This window comes from Salvia hispanica, chromosome 3, assembly GCF_023119035.1.
Source record: "Salvia hispanica cultivar TCC Black 2014 chromosome 3, UniMelb_Shisp_WGS_1.0, whole genome shotgun sequence".
Lineage (NCBI taxonomy): Eukaryota > Viridiplantae > Streptophyta > Magnoliopsida > Lamiales > Lamiaceae > Salvia > Salvia hispanica.
This window is the reverse complement of record NC_062967.1, coordinates 15,877,255-15,897,553: the sequence shown is the minus strand read 5'-3', so window position 1 is coordinate 15,897,553 and position 20,299 is coordinate 15,877,255. Positions and strand designations below refer to the sequence as shown.

The window sequence follows — 20,299 nt, the reverse complement described above, 5'->3', positions numbered from 1 at the left end:
AATTAGACACGTTAATAGGCTTTTCTCTGTAAATTCTCAATTGTATTTGACTTAAAACAACCAATTAGTTATCCCGCCGTACGGGTGGAAAATGCATTCAATGTTTCGTATAAGAGATGTTATTCACATTTTTAAAACAACCAATTACTTTATTAAATGTACTATAAATCAAGACATGATAAAGTTTATTCAAAAAAACAAACAAAAAGTTTATATATCATGGAAAAAGAACACCCTAAAAATTTACTGAAAATTAAATTAAAATTGGAAAGAGAAGACTAAAAACTTTAATGTTAGAAGGCTAAAATTGTCGAAGGAGGCTCCATTCGTGATTCTAACACTTAAAATGATTAAACCACATATCACAATACATTATAGTGGTAAGTGGTAAGTGGTAACTGGAATCGATCGACGTTGGTGGACGAGATTACAATTATTATGTAAGTCGAGTTCGACAACTTAAGTCAAGTGCATCTCAAGCATTTGATTAGAGATGCATTATGCGGTGTGAATGATATATACAAATTATTTGCTTTCTCAATTTCACGTGTTTGGACTACTAGTAATTCCTATCATCATTTAATGATACATATCGAAAAACACAGACATGAAACTATATCTAGAGGCATAATTGTATGTTGAAAAATGAAAAAAAAAACCCAGAAAATACTACTTATGAACGTTTTTACATTCAAAATATTCGGATATTGACCAGTGTCTCTAAAATAGAAAAATATATTAACAACTCTCCGGTCTTGTATTATTTTGCAACATTAGTGAATTAATTAAATTTGAATATCCTAATTAATTTAGTCCATGTTTATTTTTGATCAATTATTTTCTTCCTAGAAATTGACCCCCCACAAGGCCACAAACCCCCACCAATTTTTTGGGAGAATTTAGCGGTTTTCCCTCATCTCTCCTTCCTTCTCTCTGCCCTTCCATCTCCTCTCTTCCAAAATATTCCCACACCCACCAACACACAATTCGCGTTGGATTACTTCTCCGACAACGCCACCGACACCACCCTTATATTTCCTCTAAATCATTTCTTCGTTCCATGCCAACCTTAATTCTTCCACCAATCACCTCATCAATCACCTCCAATCATTGAAGAAATAATCCCCTTTTATCCAATTCATAATTTCGTCGCATGCATATATATTAATATAGGCCTATTGTGGCATGTTTACACCAACATTATTTGTAGATATATATACGCCTCTTTTATATCTCATGTAAGGTTTCATTTCACTCCTTTTCCTTTATTGCGTGATGCTTGATTAGAACTTTTAGTATTATTATGAAAATACTTGACTGCAAATGGAGAGATGCCTATAACAATTTAATTGTGATTATCAATTAATACTTTATGGCACTATTGCTTTGGAAGTAGGCAAAGGAGGAATCCTTTTTGACATATTGGTGGTGCTTTGTCCTACATTGTGATTCATATCCTACGATTTCTGATATGGGAACAAAAATGAAGGGGATATATAAAGGAGTCAAATACGGCATCACCAATATGTTTGGTAATTAATTTTTCCTATTTCTCTAAAATTAATCTAGTGTTTGGGGGCTTATTTAATTAGCAGTATTGTCTGGTCTTGCAGCAGTGAAGGAACCAGAAATGGAAATTGGGGGTCCCACTGATGTCAAACATGTAGCACATATAGGGATGGATGGCTCCTCCGGAAATGCACCCTCTTGGGTAAATAATAGTAGTATTCATTTTCATACTAATTTATAATAGAATTGGTGTTGTGATATAGGTATATAGTTTAGATGTCAAAGAATTGGTCTGTACTATTGTTACAAATGCAGATGAATGAATACAAGACCGGGAATGATTTTGCAACGACATCAATTGGTAATTCTGCCTCTGGTTCTGGATCCACCGGCATGTCTCCGTGGTCATCTCGAGGTCACCCTCTTATCATCTCTATCATTTTTTGGTTGGAATTCTCATTAATATTCGCTAAAAAACTGCTAAGGAATTTTTTTTATTCAAATAAGGGCGTTAATTTGTGTTTTAAATGCACCATCTACGCTTCAATTTAACCATGCTTTTCTGTTGAATAAATTTTTAGTCATTTTTTAATATTTTCCAATGTAATTGAATCTATTTTTTATTATTATAAGATGAGTTTGTTGTAATGTATATTACACGTGACATATGTTTATAAATATACATGCAAAGAAAATTGAGTATCTAGGGTTTGTAATACTATAAAATTTCACATGGTTCTCTTTAAAACTCAGTCTTAATGTTTTTCTTTTGATATCTTGATAAGTGAATAGTGATCAGAGGTTGGTTTATCATGAACAGAATTTGGCGATTCCGTAAGGCACGATGAGAACTCAACGGAGGCTGCTCCTGTGAAGAAGAAGGAGAGGAGGAAGAAGCCAAGATCGAATAACGTTAGCTCACCAAAATCATCGAACGGCTCTTGTTCATCAAGGCCTTCAAGGCAAGGAAAGCAAAAGACAAAATTCATGGAAAACAATGCAAAAGCAACAAACATCCAAGTTGTGTAGAATTAAAAGTTGTGAATTTCTTCCATTTTCTCCACCTCTTCAATAAGGGGACTTCTTGTTTTGTTCCTACACTGGAGAGTTAATTAATATCCAATTGATGTTGTAGGAAATCTGTGGCATTTAGTGAAAATGAGCCAAAAGATCAAACACTATATATAATGATTGATATGAGAAACTAAATTTCTTTTTTCTTCTTTTAAACTTAGTTTCTTCCTCGGAGTTGAGACGATGAGGACTTTGTACATATTTGGTTACTTGTTACTTTTGTTGACAAATAATTGTGCCGATTTGAATACTATTATTATTTGATCTTAACAAGCAATACAAGTGTATTATATTTTTCATTTTGTAGTGTCATTTTTCCGAGCCTAGTTTCTTGAATTGGTATCTTTTAAATAAGTGGAGGTTTTTTTTTTTTACAATTGTCTACAACTTTAATCATAGTCCAAAAGTTTTCATCCCACTTAAATAATGGTTGGTTAGTCATGTATAAGCTTCTGACTAGAATGTCTTTAATTTGTGTTGTTATTTTCAATTTAAGAATTTTAATAAAGTATTTATATGTTTTTGAGTTAGTTATTATAAGTGGATAGTAATTAAAAAATAAAATTATCTTGTGGTATAATTTGAGCCTTGATATTTGGTTTGGGGTCCATCATTCATATTGGGCCTAAATACATATAGCAGCCCATATAAGTAGTTCTCAAAATTAAAAAGAATAGAAAAATGAGGCCCAAATAAATGTTTGAAACACAGACGACTTAACCGTCACACCGCCGATACCTTCGTCCCTTCTCTCTGTCTCTGAAATTCTACATCTCCATTTCACCGCCGATTAAACGCAAAAACGGTCGATTGCATCCAGTCTTTTGATCGTCTCGGTGTTGGATGCTGTTTTGGAAACTCTGATTGAGTATTGTTCAATTAGGGGAAAGGGTAAATAAACAGAAAAATGATTGCGGATTTCCACCTATTGCGGACAATCAGCGCCGCGATGCGCCACCGCCAAATCGGGGAAGGCCTCTCCAATATCCATCGCCGCTTGTTACACCTCGGTCCAGACACCGTTGAAGAGTTATTCGAAAGGCATGTAGTGAAGGACGATAACAAGCACCTCGATGATGACGAAAAGGAACTTTTGACTCGGCAGCGACTCACCAGCACTCGCCGCGAGGCTCTAAGCCTGTACCGTGATATCATCCGAGCGACTCGCTTCTTCATGTGGCCTGACTCGCGAGGCGTCCTTTGGCGCGATGTTTTGAGGGAAAATGCGCGCAAGGAATTCGAGGCTGCGCGCTTTGAGAAGGACCCGGAGGTAGTGACTCGGCTGCTTATCGGAGGACGGGACGCAGTGCAGGCGGCGATCGATAAGCTCGTGGAGAAGCAGAAGGAGCAAATCGAGAAGGAAAGCAATGAGTCGCGCCGCTGATGATGTTAATGGTAATTACATCAGATTTGGAATTGAATATGCCGTTCTTAATTGAATCTGGAATCGCTCCTATGCCATATTTCCAAGTTAAATTACTCAAGGGTAGCAATTTCTGCCCCTTTTTTTCTGGAGCTGTTTATCGCAGTTATCTATTTTTTGGGGGAAATTGGGGATTAAATGGGATTTGTATGCTATAGGTCTCCGGTGTCTAGCCTGTACATGCTTATGTTGTTCATATAACATAGAATAAAGGTTTTGAATTTGTGGTTTATTTGTATGTTGGAGAAACATGATTGGTGGAGCATGTGAGTTAGTCTAATGTGAAGCTAGAAGCTTAACCCTAAAATGGATGAGGAACAGATGAAATTGAAGCTCTTTGGGTATTGCTGTTTAAAAACTTATCTGAATCTTCGACAAGTAATTGTCTTTAGTGGCCATATGAATATGGATGGCAGATCAAGGTTTTCTTCAACCTTTTTGGTCCCTCTTAGAATAAGTCAACTTAGTTAGCAACTCCATCTTTTTACACAAGTCAGGGTTATAGAGAACGGAGTAAAAAACAGACAGGAAATGCCACAGTCATCTCTATGGATGATTCATTACCTTAATGGTTTATGCATATGCCGGTGTGTAGGGGAAGTTTATCACATCTAATGCATTTTTTGGTTTGTATATTTACTTGTAGATGATCGAGAGCTTTGCCCAATCACATAACTTATATTGGTTGCTTCAGTACACACTTATAGTGAATAAAGCTTGTGGTTCTGTTCTACTTCCAAACCTTGCTAGTTGATGAAAATCAAGTCTGCTATTTTATCTTTCCTAGCTAAGTGCGCCAACTCAATTTGTATCCAGGATTGTCACCATATCTTTTACTGTTAATATTAGAAGAAAGAGTTGTTGATGCTAGTTTATCTTGTCTAAAAAAGGTTTAATCAAGAGAGATGCGTAACTATTATAGTGTTCTTAATGATTACATGTAATCATGAGCCCCAATCCAATTGAGATCCAATAACTGAAAAGGGTGTATCTATTCCAACCTTTTTAAACTTGCATTCATTAATTTTACTCCCTCATGTTCTCGTCAAGCTTGACTAGTAAGCTCAGACGTGAAATTTGTAAATTTGAGCTGTAGATGATGCTTGGTTTTATCTGAGTGGTGAGAAGCAAGTTGATGAAAATTTTATATGATATGACAACCTAAATGTATTACTACCTGTAGATATCCACGTTTCTGGCTGTAGATTGGATTCAAATCAAATAGCCTCAGATCGTTCTTGGTAATGGCTACTTTTTTAATATGCAACCATGAACCTGGAGAACGATAGAGTATGCATATTAGCTAGAAAAGTTGTCTGATATAATCTTCAGGATCATAATATTACTAAGCAAGACCAATGTTATGGCTCAGTAACAGATATGCCTCCTTGAGTGCTACAAATGTATCTGTTATCTTTCTTCAGCAATACTTCTTGGAGAGAGGGTCGGTGTAGGAATCAGGTTTTAGTTTGTTTATATTCTATTTTCATGCAAATGAATTAATGGAGTATACATGCTAAGGAAAGGAAGGAGGAGAGTAATTTGGATATATGAACACTCAAATGCTCTAAATCTAATGCCTTATGAATTATTCATACAATGCTGGAGTGAATTCCTCAGCTTATGTATTTTTTCTTCTCTCTACTTTCCAGTTTAAAATTTCTATGAATTTGCAATCAGGTTTTATTCTTAGGAATAAAGAGGCCCATATAATTGATAATCTCATTTTTTCGGATGTAGAAGCCTTCCGAGTGTTCACCGTTTTCTTCAACATTAAAAGCGTGCGACCAACATAACATGGGTTAATTGGACAACTGCGTATGGGTTTCATGTGAAGTCGTAAGATTTTCCAGCATTGTTATTGTATAAGGAAAAGTTGTAAACTAGGCAATTTAAATGGATTCATACTTGTTTTTGAACTCTTTTTTTCCCTTGGAGAAGGGAAGTTTGTAAAACAGGCAGTTCATTAGATTTACTACTTCTTTAGTGGGAAAAATCACAAGAGTTAATATATCAAAATATTCATTTTGCTTTTGCAAAGGTACACAATGGCCATTTTTGACTTAAATACTCCCTCCATCCCTTAAATATGAGGATATTTTTCATTTTTAGATGTCCCATAAAAATATCTCCTTCCATTTTTGGTAACTTCCATCTCTTTAATAAGTTGAGGCTCTTTCTCCACTAACAATATTGTAACTTTACCAATTGTGCATTAATTCTCGTGTCGTTCCAAATGTCCATATTTTTATGGGACGGATGGAGTACTAATTTTCCCTTCATTCACAACTATGAACTTTATGGTCGTGAACAGTAGGCAAAATATGTTTAATTCACAACCAAGAAGGTCAGTGTGTTAGGTAAAATAGACTAAGATGCATTTTTGTTGCGAATTATAATCAACAAATGGTCATTTAACTATGATTGTCAATTGTAGGCCAAATAAGGCAATTTGGGAATAATGAGCTTCTTCATTGCGAATTACTATCATTATATTAACTGCTCTTTTTGGGATATCCCAAGGAATTTGGTAATTTCTTGAGCTAATTTTGCTTGTTTTGAGATTGGAGAAATCTTAGCTTTGAGTTTAATCGCATATCATATACTCCTGTCGTCCCATATAATTTGTCTCATTTCACTTTTACTATTTTTGGTAGTGGACCACATATTCCACTAACTCATTACTACTCACATTTTATTACTCTCTCCGTCCCGGATAATTCGTCCCAGTTTTCCATTTCAGTCCGTCCCACATAATTTGTCCCATTTCACTTTTACCATTTTTGGTAGTGGACCTCATATTCCACTTACTCATTCCTACTCACATTTTATTATAAAACTAATATATAAAGGTAGGACTCACATTCCACTAACTTTTTCAACCCACTTTTCATTACAATTCTTAAAACCCGTGCCCGGTCAAAATGACCGAATTATTCGGGACGGAGGGAGTATAAAATTAATACTTTAGAAGTAGGACTCACATTCCACCAACTTTTCCAACCCACTTTCCATTAAATTTCTTAAAACCCGTGCCGGGTCAAAATGTCTCAAATTATCTGGGACGGTGGGAGTAATTATAAATCATGTAAAATGACTATTTTTCATCTTTACAGTAGCAAAAAGTGGTCTTTTATTAGTTCATCAAACTACGAATGCAATTCTTCTTTTTCAAGTGCTCGGCTCTTGTACTTCTTAAATTCTTTTATCGTGAGCTCTTGAATAACTAGTCGACTCGTTTAATGGCCTCCGCTTCTTTTCTTCTTTTTTTCTTTTTTACTTTATGCACAACGGAATGCCATCTGAAATGGAAAATTCTAACCGGCGTTTTAAAGCAATATTGCAAAACTAAAACAGAATTGCAGAAAATCATCACCGTTTTAAAATGTCAATGACATTTTTTTAAAATTTATTAGAATCAAATTAAATGTATAAAATAAAACAAACAATGTTAAACGTGTATTAAACGGATGTGGTGTTCAGATCATAATTTGAAGTTTGTACAATATTTATCTCATGACTTTGAATAATCGATAAAAAAAAAATTGTTACTGTTCAATCATACCACATTACAACTCTCATTCTCTCCACATTCAAAATTAAATACTTTCAGAAGCTCTGAGAATTCCTGGTGGATCAAAGTAAATACTATGGCCTAGGGTGTTCTATGCGAAAGCAACACTATAACTATATAGCAGAGGAGAATTTATACCAATAATTCAGCATATAGTACTGTCAAAATTTGAAATGCAGTAGTAAAAAATCCGTATAAGATTCTTGAGTAGGACAACTAAAGTCAAGTCATGTCAAGTCCACGAGGACTGTTTAAATATCATCAAATTTTGATATTACTTACTACCATTTCGGTCCGTCTCTGAAAGTTTGACACACTTCACTTTAAATCATTTTTAACAGTGGACCTCATATTCCACTAACTCATTCCTACTCACATTTATTATAAAACTAATACTCCCCCCGTCCCTCAAAATTCGTCACCATTTGACCCGGCACGGGTTTTAAGAAATGTAATAGAAGTGAGTTGAAAAAGTTGGTGGCATGTGGGTCTTACTTTTATATATTAGTTTTAAAGTAAAATATGAGTGAGAATGAGTTAGTGGAATGTGGGGTCCATTACCAAAAATAGTAAAAGTGAAAGGTGACAAATTTTTAGGGACGAACGAAAAAAGAAAATAGGTCACAAATTTTCAGGGACGAAGAGTACTTTAAAAGTAGGACCCACATCCCACAACTTTTTCAACTCACTTTTCATTACATTTCTTAAAACCTGTGGTGAGTTAAAGTGTGCCAATATTTAGGGGACGGAGGTAGTATTTATTTTTAATTTGTCTTACTCCCTCCGTCCCAAGGTATTAGACCAACTTTCCTTTTTGGGATGTCCCAACATATTAGACTCATTTCCTTTTTAGCAAAAAGCATATATCTTATTTTATTCCTCACCTACTTTTTTCTCTCTTCTCTCTCCTACTTTTTCCCTCTCTCATACTTTACTCTCTCCACTTTAACTATTTAAATATCAATTCCTTAAATCATGTGCCCAAAAAAAGTGAGTCTAATACTCCGAGAGGGATGGAGTACTATATATACACACGCATGGAAACGAGTCAGTGAAAATGATAAATATTGATATAAATGAATATGTCATTTGATCAAGAAGATGAGCGGCGGATGATTTCTTTTTCTTTATTTTTATTGATATCTAATATTTCAAATATTATTATTGCTTAACTTTATGTAATTGAAAAGGGCGATGACTGCAATATGTCATTTGATGAGTATCAAGAAAATACATATACAATGAGATTCCAAAAAATTTTAGATATTTTTGGAATTGTGTTATAGAATATCTAAATACTTTTAGTAGAATTGTTAATTATAGTATTATCTAATAAAAAATTTAGGTTCTAAATAGGGAAAAATTTTAATATATAGAATACAAATGAATAAAGGAGAGAATTTTAGAATATGTGAGTACTGATATATATGGGTGTGTTGTATTATTTTGAAGTTGAAGTTGAAAAGTAAATGTTTCTTAGTTTGCCCAAAACACCACGTGTCTAAGTGCTTTTCTGTTCACTCGATCTGTCGTAGTCTTAAATATTTCATCCATACAACTTAACAAGATGATGATGTTGTAATCCAAAAACTCATGCCTATTTTATTCACGAATTCGTGGTTCCTTTGTTTTGATTTGGATAAAAGCTGCTTCACAAGCAACTCGCCTATGTTATAACAATTCGTGGTTCCTTTGTTTTGATTTGGATAAAAGTTGCTTCACAAGCAACTCGCCTATGTTATAACTCCATCACTCCACTCCATATATATGCACTCAAAACAAGTGATTCATGCAAATTTCAAATATTTATATTTTTAGTTTTGAGAGTTGTGTTGAAACGCTAACTATACTTGTTGATCTTAAACTGATATCAAATGTACATATATCATACTGCAAAGTTTACTGACCATATTTAGGAGCACAAAAATATTTCAATTCAAGTTATTTTATATATGTGACATCCATGACCCAAAACATGCATTATTTTGCATATGAAAATATTTTTATTTATTATTGCATATTTTTTTATATAATGTTATTTGCATAATAAATATTATATCAATAAATATTACCTTAAGTATTAAATAGTTAATTAATTTAAGTGTATACATATATAAAATAATGTGAATGTGTGCATGTCTTGTCCTTGGAAATATATAATATACGTACACGTTCTTGTATGCATACAAATACAAAGTGAATATGATGAGTATTTTATTCACTAAGAAAGTTTTATTAATATTTTTATACTTAGAATATTAAATTGTTTATTTTGTAAGTTATCTTTATCTCACAATTATATATGTAAGGGACGTGTAGTACCATGTGTTTAACTAAAGACATGCCACTTGAATATATAACCATCCTTGTAATATGTATAAGTCGGTAAGTTGCCGACGTGAAGGTCTATATATACAAATACACATAATTATGAAAAAAAAGGAGGAGGATAGGGGAAGGAAGAAAATAAAAAGGGGAAGAGAGAGCCTTCGGTAATTAGGGAAGAAGTTTACCATAACACAGGCTTTGATTTTTAAATTGATTGAGAGTTATAAATTAAAGAGTTCGAATCAGGAGAGTCAGAATCAGGAGTTTAGTAAGTTTATCTATCGTGATCAGGTGTGTATAAATCACACTTTTAGTTTTATATATTTTATGTGATTAATTGTTATGTGTTAAATTGGAGTGAATATTTGAATTATATGATGTGATACTGATATGATATGTGTTTAATTATGATGATGGGGATATATGCTTGCTGCAATAAATTGTATATTAAATTGGAATTATTGAGTGGAATATGATATGGATATGTGTTTGGTGCAATAGATATGTTTTGCATATGGTATTGGAATTAATTGAATCATTTGATTAAAGAGGATCTGTGATAGTCATGTCTTGGATCTGAAATCATAGTGGACATATTGGGACCTTCGGGTCAATCATATTGGGATCTTCGGGTCAAATCATATTGGGACCTACGGGTCAATTCACAGTGGGACCTACGGGTCAAATCATAGTGGGACCTTCGGGTCAAATCATAGTGGCATATTGGAAATCTCGGGCAAATACCATGCTTGAACTATCACAGAATAATAAACTGAACATAGTGGCATATGCATATTTATATGGAAATATTTTAATATTTGTTGATAATTGTTATATATATTGGTTAAAGAATATATTGATATATGGGATGTGGAATTAAAGGTAAGGCTTATATACACTGAGTTGTGGCTCATATAAACTACTAATTTTTTTCAGGAATAAGATATCAATGATGTCTGGGTTGATGTGAGTTACAGTTATTATAAGGGTCGGCGACTGACACGTTTTAGCAACCTTCTCCTCCTCATCGTTCTTGCATGTAAATAAATGTACAGTATATAGAGTGGTGAGAGGGTCTCACTACTGTTTAGAATATTTTGAAATATGTACCTGATAAATGTTGGATTTTGAAATTTGAAATTATATAATGTGTGTTTTATTCTCTCTTGACACGTGGATTATTTATTCTAAATAGATTTCATATCATACAGATATGTTTATAAATAATAATGTTATTTAGGATAGATAAAACATGAAGTATGTTACCATATCCCTTCCTAACAATGTTCCTAATGTTAAATAGCACATCTATTGAGATCGAGATCAACGTTACAAATACGTATATGGCTTGAATTATAACGAAAGAAATAAAAGAAGCGGAAATAGAAGTGAAAATAAATAAAATAAAACGGACTAATACTCTCTCCGCCCACTATTAATCGCACTAAATTTTCTTTTTAGTCCGTCCTTAATTAATTGGCCATACTTTTTTACAAAAGATAGAACCCACATTCCACTAATTCATTCTACTTACATTTTATATATAAAATTGATATATAAAAGTAGGATCCACGTTACACTAATTTTATTTTACTCACTTTTACTATAGTTTTTAAAATCAGTATCCATTAATTAGGGACGAGAGCCTAGTAAATTGAGTCAATAAAAGTTTTCTTTTTACAAGATAAATGTTCACCTAACATATAAAACCACTTCAAACTTGCCAGCTAGAGATTAACTGAGCAAACAATGATCCTAATGTTAAATGCAAGAAAAAATAAAAAAGAAGATTGTTTGAAAACTTGGAAAAAATTTTTTACATTTATTTATATAGAGAAAAATCCTAATTTTATATACACAAAATGCAAGAAAAATTAAAAAAGAAGAATTGTTTAAAAACTTGGAAAATAAATTTTACATTTATTTATATAGAGAAAAATCCTAATTTTATATATACAAAATGCAAGAAAAATTAAAAAAGAAGAATTGTTTAAAAACTTGGAAAAATTTGTGTATGCGTGTTCTCTAAATTTTACATTTAGTTACATTTAGTTATATAGAGAAAACTTCAATATGTACTTAATTTTCAATTCAAGACGCCCTACAAAATGAATCGAAAATTAACAGAAGAAGAAAGACCAAAGGCCTTCGCTTTATTTACAACAATCACTATCTGAAAAATTTGATATTAATTTAAGATGACTATGCTTCCAATATACATAGAGTGATCAAGAGAAGTAATATATCACAAATAGTGATAGAACTATGATTTTGACGCCGGACCCAAATAAAATGTTGAAAATAAAATTAAACATAAATAATACTACTCCATATATTAAATTTTAACGTTCAAAATACAATCACTATCATACCTCTTCTATTCTGATTTTATGAGACCTATTTGCTGACCTGTTCGATGGAATAATACATATTATTAATAATAAATAACAACAGAACTTTTATATTAATTATAAATACTAAAATTGGTAAAAAAAAAATTTTATTTTTTCACACATTATGAAGGGCATATCACCTATGGGCCTCCATATCGTTACGTGGCATTGCCCGTGAATTAGAAATAAATATGTGAGCAGGCTGCAATGTGTATTTAATATGTTTACAACAAATAGCAGAGTGAGTAATTGTGTAAAGAGCATCTTGAGCTCCAGCAAAGTTGTGCACACCATTTAATGACTAGCTGCAAATTGTTTCAAAATAAATACTAGGAGTACTATATTTTGGTCCAACTCAAGAGGAGGAAATGATACTCGAAATTATTTTGGTAGGCAGACTTACCTCTCAAAATTAAATGAAATAATGAGCACAGGTACTCATTTCTGCACTTCCCCTTGCTAATTCATTATAATTAAAATTCCATCCACTAAGTTTAACTTTTAGCATTTTAATTTAGTTTACAATTTGTACTAAATTTAGTTTACGATGTGATGATATAATATTAATTGGTATGATATCTGGTGTGATGACATTGTCTAACAAATGTGATGACATTATATAACTGATATGATGATCTTGTAGGAGTGGAATAATGACAGTATATAACATGTGTAATCTAAACTAGGAGTTAAGTTAAATTTAAAATTTGTGATACTTTTTAGTAAAGAGAAAGTGATTATCTTTATCTTGCAACATTAACCACGTATTGTTGTCGAGATAATATTACCCGTTTGACATTGAATGAGTCCGAGATCTATGTCTACGAATTGAAAGGTTATAATGATAAACTCGGCAATCAGTTGCTAGAACCAATAGGTCCTCAAATTATTAATTTGAAAAAACGGAAATCCTTCTTATTAGATGATCATGATACTTCCCGAAATTGGAAATTCTTGATCAATGGAGGAACGCCCTTTTTCTTCAATAAGATACCAAAGTGGATGATTGACTCATTCCGTACTAGATATGAGGTTATGCACGGTGTATTAAACATTTGTCATCCAAAATTAGATTCCTCTATCTTATACGTGCTACTACTTATTCTCTTTTCTCTCTTATCTTCAATTTTAAAATAACAACAATTTAGGACGCAAAAGAAAGCGTTCCAAAATTAAGAACAAATTACCTTAATCTTTTGCTTTTTAGGACACTTTCATTTACATCCTCTAATTATAGTCGTGACACTCAAATCAATGCCTCTAATTATAGTCGTGACACTCAAATCAATGCAAATTGTGTTTGATATCTGAGTTGGGTATCGGGTATCTGGTATTATGGTGAAACTGACCGTTCAGTTACCCGCGGGGTCCGTTTGAATTTTTTTGGTAAATAAGATTAACCAAAACGTTATCGAAGATACATCTTCATATGCTTCTACTAAAGGAGTTCATAAAGAAAAACTAAATGAAAAGTGAAAACTAAACTCCGAAGGTGCTAACTAACAAAATGTTTAGATCATAGAGTTAAGACTAAAACAATATGAAAATGAGTCGTTGTTTGCTCGATTTCTTGTTGATTGTTGGAGTCAATACCCGAACCAATCCCCCTTGCAGATGAATGAAAAATCCTGCAAATTTCGCCGTCTTCATTAATCAGCAAGGATTCAATATGCGGTGCGTTCTTGACTTCTTCCCTTATCTCTGTAAAATGGTAAAAGTTTGTTAGAAATTTTCAAGATGCAGATTAACTGTTCGATGAAATGCTTGAAAAAAATGACAACTTTACCAGCAACGTTTTTGGTCACGCAGCGTCATTTAGGAGAGCCGATTTGATCCTTTCAACCGTGCATTTGATGAGGCTGTTGACGGTGGCGACGGAGCCCAGAGAGAGCTTCGCGGTGGGGACGGAATCGACCAATATCTGGAAGGCGACGGTTAGCAACGAGCCGACTTCAGTGATTCCCCCGGTTTGGTGATCGCCACCGTCAGGTAGTATGGCAAACCCCGAAGGCAGGAGGGCGACGTAGTCGGGATCTCCGCCGCTCAACACGAGGTTCATCGCTATGATGTCCACGGGAGCGTAGATCACGTAGGATCCCGTGGCGTCGCTGCAGCTCTCCTGCAGTATCAGCATGTTGCTCTGGCTCGAGTTGGCGCTCTGCATTCGTATTTTCAATGGTTAACGCTTTGAGCAACGTGGAAACGAGAAAAACAAGCAACGTTGATAAATCTTACGTTGACGCGAAGGAGAGAGACGGAGTTTCCTGGATCACGGCCGTTAGCAATGTGAGCCATTTCTTGAACAAGGCCACCATTTGAGAGAATATCCCACTTTTCAAGCAAGGAGAAGGCAATGTGTTTTAGGTGATTGGATATTTCAACAGTTTTATCTTTGATGAGAAGTTGAAGAAGTGATATCATACCTCATTTCTTGAATTCTCGTTGCGTAGGAACTCGAAGACTCGTTTTGGGGGCACAGGGAGCCAGAACGAGGTTGCAGCGCTGAGGACAATACCTGGAGGTCTCCCCGGGTCGTCCATGCTCTTCCTAGTCATCACTCTCACATCATCCGCTCCACTCCCTGAGAGCGTTGTCCACGTGTGTGCAGTCGAGGCACCCACACCGGTGCAGAAGCTCATCACCATCCTCTCAGCAAGCTTCAACATGCTCTTTCTCCCCTTTGGAGAAGATATCACTGCATCACATGGTAACACAATTAGTTTATATAATTTTAAATGTAGAATAGAAAAATGGAAATTTTGATATAGGGACTCATTACATACCTCCTACATCTCCAGATGAAATGTTACTTGCCATCACACTAGCCAGTCGCTCGCATTGCCGGTCTAGTATTGCCACCCATCTTCGGGCTCCAAAGGCAAGGCCGGAATTCACTAACAGTTTGTAGATATTATGCACTGCTCGATCGTCAACCTCTACATGTTCAACCCATGTCACCTTGAAAAGAGTAGGAAAGCAAGCTTGTTAGGCTCAAATCGATATCGGGTAAAATGGAAGGAATCGCACGTACCTTTGAGTAGCCATTGGGCAATTCTTGGATCAAACAACCAGACGGCCTTCGCCTGCATTTTGATATGGTTGCAGGTCTTAAGTTATCCAAAGAGACATCCACCACTGCCCAAATTCCATCACCGTGTTGCTTGCAATATCTCACGAAGTAAGTCTCTCGAGTTGGGACCAACGGAGATGGCACTTGGAACTCCGCAGTCATCTGAAATCAGAACAAAAAGATAAGATTTCTTGAAACATTTTCATGTCATTTTATTCAGTAATATTTTGCCTCAAGTCCTGTATTATCATACCACTTGCAAAGCTCCATTGTAGTTCCCTGCAACCCCAGTGGACAATATCTCCAGAGTCACTGCTCTAGAAACAATATTCGAAAACACACTCGACCATTGGTTCTGCAAACATAATATCAGACTTAGATCATAAAAACATTATGCAATCATCTATCTGGTTTAGATTTCAAAAAAATCATATTACTTACTGTATCCATGAGGATCTCAACCAAGTTGATGTGGTTCATGATTACCACAGCCGACTCTCTCGAGGCTTCAGACTTCAATCCCAACGGCTTCGGCCCAATGCCTCGTGGGAACATCCTCACGTACTCGTCTTCATTCAACACATGTCCCATGCCATCGCTGTTCGGAATCCATAAAGGCTCCCCAGTTTGGGCCATTCTGAGGAGTTCCTCCATGGCTGCAACAGCTAGCTCGATGATCATCGGCTTGTCAGCCTCGGACGGTCCAGACACCGACCTGATCAGGAGATCAGAAGCTCCGAATATCTCCCCAGAAAAGCCCGTCGTTGCACCAAAACTGCTCACGCCAAGATCAACCGAACGAGATGCTCCTGATGAAATCTGAGGGTATGATTGCATTGGCTTTCCTACATACTTTGCAGCTAGCCCAGAAATCCTATCAATCTGTGAAGAGATTCATACATAAAACACATTATTATCATCAAATTAATGCCAAATCCACCAACTCCTGTTGATGATTGACATTTAATTCAAGTAATTAAGTATTCATTTACACATTACAAGCTCTAACATTAATGTGTGGACCATTCAACATTAATTCCTTGAGCGAACACATTCAATTCTCACCATGAACTTAAACCGCGGACATTGTACAAAAGCTTTATTTCAACATTAATTTCTTTAACAAACACAAATGACAATTCACTGCAAAATCCAACGAGAAATGTACAAATTTCAATCAACTCACCTCCTCCCTCAAGCGCACATTCTCGATCCTCAAGTGCTGCTCGTCGAACGACATCTCTCCAACGGAGGCAGGCCCCCCACAGCTCGGGCATGCTGCATTGCGAAGAGCCTCCTTGTACCTAATGTTTTCCGCTCGCAGCTTCTCGTTCTCGTTCCTCAGATGCGTGTTCTCGTGCCTCTCGTGTTGTGACTGTGTTTAGTTAATAACTCCACACCATTTCAGCCACACAAAAACATACATAGAGATAGAGAGAAAGAGAGAAATGATAAAGATCATTACCTTCATTTGAGTTCGCTTATTTTGAAACCAAAACTTAACTTGCAATGGCTCTAACCCTAGCCGACGGCCGAGCTCCTTCCGCTGCTTATCATCTGGATGAGGGAACTCCTTGAAAAACCTAGCAACATATCACATACACACAATCACAAGAATTAGACACATAAAAAAAAATTATAACCTAATTTTTGTAAGAGATACATACGATTCCATTTCCTGGATCTGAAGCTGGGTGTGGCGGTGATAGCGCTTCTTCTTGTTGGGGTGCTCGTTGGGATCTTCGTCGTCACCAGAGGCCGCCTCCATGTTGTCGGTGCCGGACTTGCTCTCGTAGCCGTCGTCTCGGATAAGGTCCAGCTCATTTTCCGGGGTTCCATTCCCCATTTCAAGTAAATGGTGGTGGCTCTCAAACATATTTGGCTGAAACATCTTTTGCTATATCAACCAAGCTTACTGAAACCCTTGCCAACTGTGGAAATAATTGAAATTAAAAAGGATGGAATTTTGATTGAAAGATTGATGGAGAAATGAGCTAAGCTGTTAATAATGGCAGATCTTGGTATATTTTTTACAGAGGATAAATTTGCACGCTTGCAATTATAATCATATACAACTAGGAAAATAAATGGTTGACCTCTTGAGAGTTTTAAATGGTGATGATTTGACAGGGGAATTAATTCGAATTATGGATGCATAAATAAATACTACTCCATTACTTCGGAAAGTGATCTTTTTGAACAATGTGAGAAGATGAAGAGAGAGTTAATTTACCAACCTTAACAACAAATGAGAGATGTGTTGGTTAATCTTCAACCATGTTCTTCAAAGCTTTAGCAAGGAAAAAAACCCTATAGAGCTTTGTTCCTATCTCTCCCCTCTCTAGATATATAGTGAGATAAGGTCAAAAGGGGTTTTGCATTTTGTTAGTAGGATTTTATCTGTCAGTTTCCAGATAACAAAGTGACGGTTGGTTAATTATGTTTGGGCAATTGAGATAACATTGACTTTCGTCACTACTCGTTTTTTGGGGTTTCTAACATAACAAAAATTTAGAAAATGGGAAAATTAAGGAGATTGACTTACTGTTTTAGAAGATGTTGATTTTGATAGCAAGAAGTGGTATAGCTAGGGTTAAAGGGTGGAAAGAAAATGAGATGGTTTAAAGGTTTTTGATTGATGGTGGCACCTTTCTTGTGAATGGAATTTAAGAAGAATAGTTGGGAGAGAGAGAGAGGTGAAGAAGAAAGGGGACCAAGTGGAGAAGAAATGGCAGCCCAAAGTTATTGCAGAGCGTGTAGAGAGGGTGCCAAGGCATTAATGGCGGGTTGAGAGATAGATAGAGATATTGAGAGACAATTTAATTTTTATTGCTGAGGAGAGAGATGTGAACCGACTTCTTATCCCACTATCTTTAATTCTCTCTTCTCCTACTCAATAAGTTTTTTTTTTCTTACAAAATGTGAACAAGATATTTCATTCTTTTTTCTTGAATTTTTGCCACTAGGGTTTCATACAATAGTATATGTGTACATCTATGCTTTGATAAACCAGGTTTATTAAGTTTTTTCAGTTCTCATTCACAGATTTTCTCTGATTTTAGAGCAACATCACAAGAATTAGTACTAATAATTTGTACTGAAATTGTATGTAAATGATACATATATGTATGTATTAATGACCAGGTATCACTTAATGGTAACAGGTTTTGTAAATGTTCATAACATGGGGAAATTAAAGTTTGGTTACCACCACGTGGGAATACATTAAACCGAAAATTGTAATTCACACACAATATATACATTATAAACTCTAGAATGTTAGTATAGAGATTTCAGTCTGGTCATGTTGTGGCTATTAAAAATATAGGAACTGGCCATTTGAGTGATTCTCATCTGTACATAAATACATGACGAATTATTAATGGTTTTTTAAGGTAATATATCAGTTTACTAATTTAGGCAGAAAAGAGGCTTCCCAGAGAATGTGATGATCTAATTAAGCACATACAAGTATGTTGAATACCATGGAATATTTTTAATACTTATGCATTACTTTGAAAATTAAGAATGTAATTAATTTTATTTTAAAAATTGATAGCATTTACGTATGAATGATGCAATGAACCGAATATAGTATAGGGCTGGACGTTTTAGTAAGACTTGGCGTCTACAAATCATAGTCGTAGATACCCAAATAGGTTTTAATATTTAGGTGAACATACTTACATTGTTACATACCAGTAATTGCAACAAATAAGATAGAATATCCATCTACAAATATTAAAATCAAGTACTTAAAAATTGAAATGCAATTGAGAGGTGAACATAGGAGTTTGGGTTGATACAATCTATAAATACAGTATGACTAATTCGAGTCCTTTTTTTTCTACAAGTAGTTTTCAGTCAAAGTTCCTTAATAAATTCTTTATAATAAATACTAATGTATATCTAAAATAACAATCGGAACACATAATTCTCCAAGTCTAATTATCTTAATTACAGTTTTGTATCTCACACTGATAGTTTTCATATTTAAGGTCCTGGTAAAAAATAAATGATAAAACTTCTAACTAAATTTCATACTATATTAAACTCAAATTAATTAAAGGTCAAGATTTTACTAGGCAAGATTAATGAGACGGTTAAGACATTTTTAGAAACGAAATCTTGACGTTCAAGAGGGTCGATCATTCTTTGCATAGAACATTTTTTATCTATCCTCATTAATTATTTGATACTACTATTTTTTTAAAAACACTTGTAGTGGTATTATATGTAACATGTTTATACATAGGTGAGAAACTGAGAATACGAAGTGAAGGAGTAATATAAGACTATAATATATCTTATCCTCCACCTTCTTTTACATCTATTTTTTAAGTGAATTATTTAAAATATTGTTTGATTTTTTGGTGCTAGATTTTCAGTCTTGAGTAAGGTATCTTTAACAAATGTTAAAAAATGTTGGTTGATGTAATTTCTTCAATCTCAACAACAAACTAAAGATTGTTTCAGATGATGTAGTCATGTACCGTCAATTCCAATCATATAGTGTTAGTTTTGGTTCATCAAATGTGTATATGTTATATAAAATTGGAATCTTGAAGAGTAAATGAAATGCGGTGTGACAACTGAGACCATGCATTCATTACATACCTAAAATGCTTAATTGGTTGGTGTTGACTTTCCCTTCCCTTCAAGGAAGAAATATTATTTTTGTTTTAAACAGTAGTATATCATTAAATATAGAACATTATTTGTTTAATCATATATAGTCACAATGTATGAAGTAAGACCAACGGTAAAATTTGGAACACATATTTATAATATCTGCAAATTAAAAAATTGTTAACTGTGTGGTGTTTATTCGTTTGTACTGTGCAGAGCTTGTCGAATCATACAATGATATGAATGGAATGACTGATGGTACAAAGAATAAGAGCTAAAAAGATTCTTTCTAAGTCCAA

General features: G+C 34.5%; 3 protein-coding genes across 8 annotated transcripts; 2 read left to right on the top strand and 1 right to left on the bottom strand.

The window, feature by feature from the left end:
- The first annotated feature begins 982 nt into the window (after positions 1-982).
- On the top strand, positions 983-2,836 carry LOC125208883 (CRIB domain-containing protein RIC10-like). 3 transcript variants are annotated; one of them, XM_048108389.1, is made up of 5 exons: positions 983-1,238; positions 1,397-1,532; positions 1,617-1,711; positions 1,825-1,924; positions 2,330-2,836. In XM_048108389.1, exons 2-5 carry the CDS (start codon positions 1,472-1,474, stop codon positions 2,536-2,538), a joined length of 465 nt encoding a protein of 154 aa, XP_047964346.1. In that variant the 5' UTR covers positions 983-1,238; positions 1,397-1,471; the 3' UTR covers positions 2,539-2,836. The 3 variants fall into 3 exon arrangements, with proteins under 3 accessions (XP_047964346.1, XP_047964344.1, XP_047964345.1); XM_048108387.1 differs by having other exon boundaries at positions 1,614-1,711; XM_048108388.1 differs by having other exon boundaries at positions 1,394-1,532; positions 1,614-1,711.
- Positions 2,837-3,287: 451 nt separating this feature from the next.
- Positions 3,288-6,017, top strand: LOC125209764. 3 transcript variants are annotated; one of them, XM_048109350.1, is made up of 2 exons: positions 3,288-3,978; positions 5,750-6,017. In XM_048109350.1, the coding sequence occupies exon 1, from the start codon at positions 3,491-3,493 to the stop codon at positions 3,965-3,967; it is 477 nt and encodes a 158-aa protein (XP_047965307.1). In that variant the 5' UTR covers positions 3,288-3,490; the 3' UTR covers positions 3,968-3,978; positions 5,750-6,017. The 3 variants fall into 3 exon arrangements, with proteins under 3 accessions (XP_047965307.1, XP_047965306.1, XP_047965305.1); XM_048109349.1 differs by having other exon boundaries at positions 3,289-3,978; positions 5,747-6,017; XM_048109348.1 differs by lacking the exon at positions 5,750-6,017 and adding an exon at positions 4,653-4,876 and having other exon boundaries at positions 3,290-3,978.
- Positions 6,018-13,709: 7,692 nt separating this feature from the next.
- LOC125216291 (homeobox-leucine zipper protein MERISTEM L1-like) lies at positions 13,710-18,110 on the bottom strand. 2 transcript variants are annotated; one of them, XM_048117964.1, is made up of 12 exons: positions 17,609-18,110; positions 17,039-17,302; positions 16,837-16,954; positions 16,558-16,746; positions 15,813-16,253; positions 15,625-15,726; positions 15,333-15,533; positions 15,085-15,259; positions 14,725-14,996; positions 14,537-14,632; positions 14,088-14,459; positions 13,710-14,002 (listed from the first exon to the last, which is right to left on the bottom strand). In XM_048117964.1, exons 2-11 carry the CDS (start codon positions 17,260-17,262, stop codon positions 14,103-14,105), a joined length of 2,175 nt encoding a protein of 724 aa, XP_047973921.1. In that variant the 5' UTR covers positions 17,263-17,302; positions 17,609-18,110; the 3' UTR covers positions 13,710-14,002; positions 14,088-14,102. The 2 variants fall into 2 exon arrangements, with proteins under 2 accessions (XP_047973921.1, XP_047973922.1); XM_048117965.1 differs by having other exon boundaries at positions 17,917-18,110.
- Between the last annotated feature and the right edge of the window lie 2,189 nt (positions 18,111-20,299).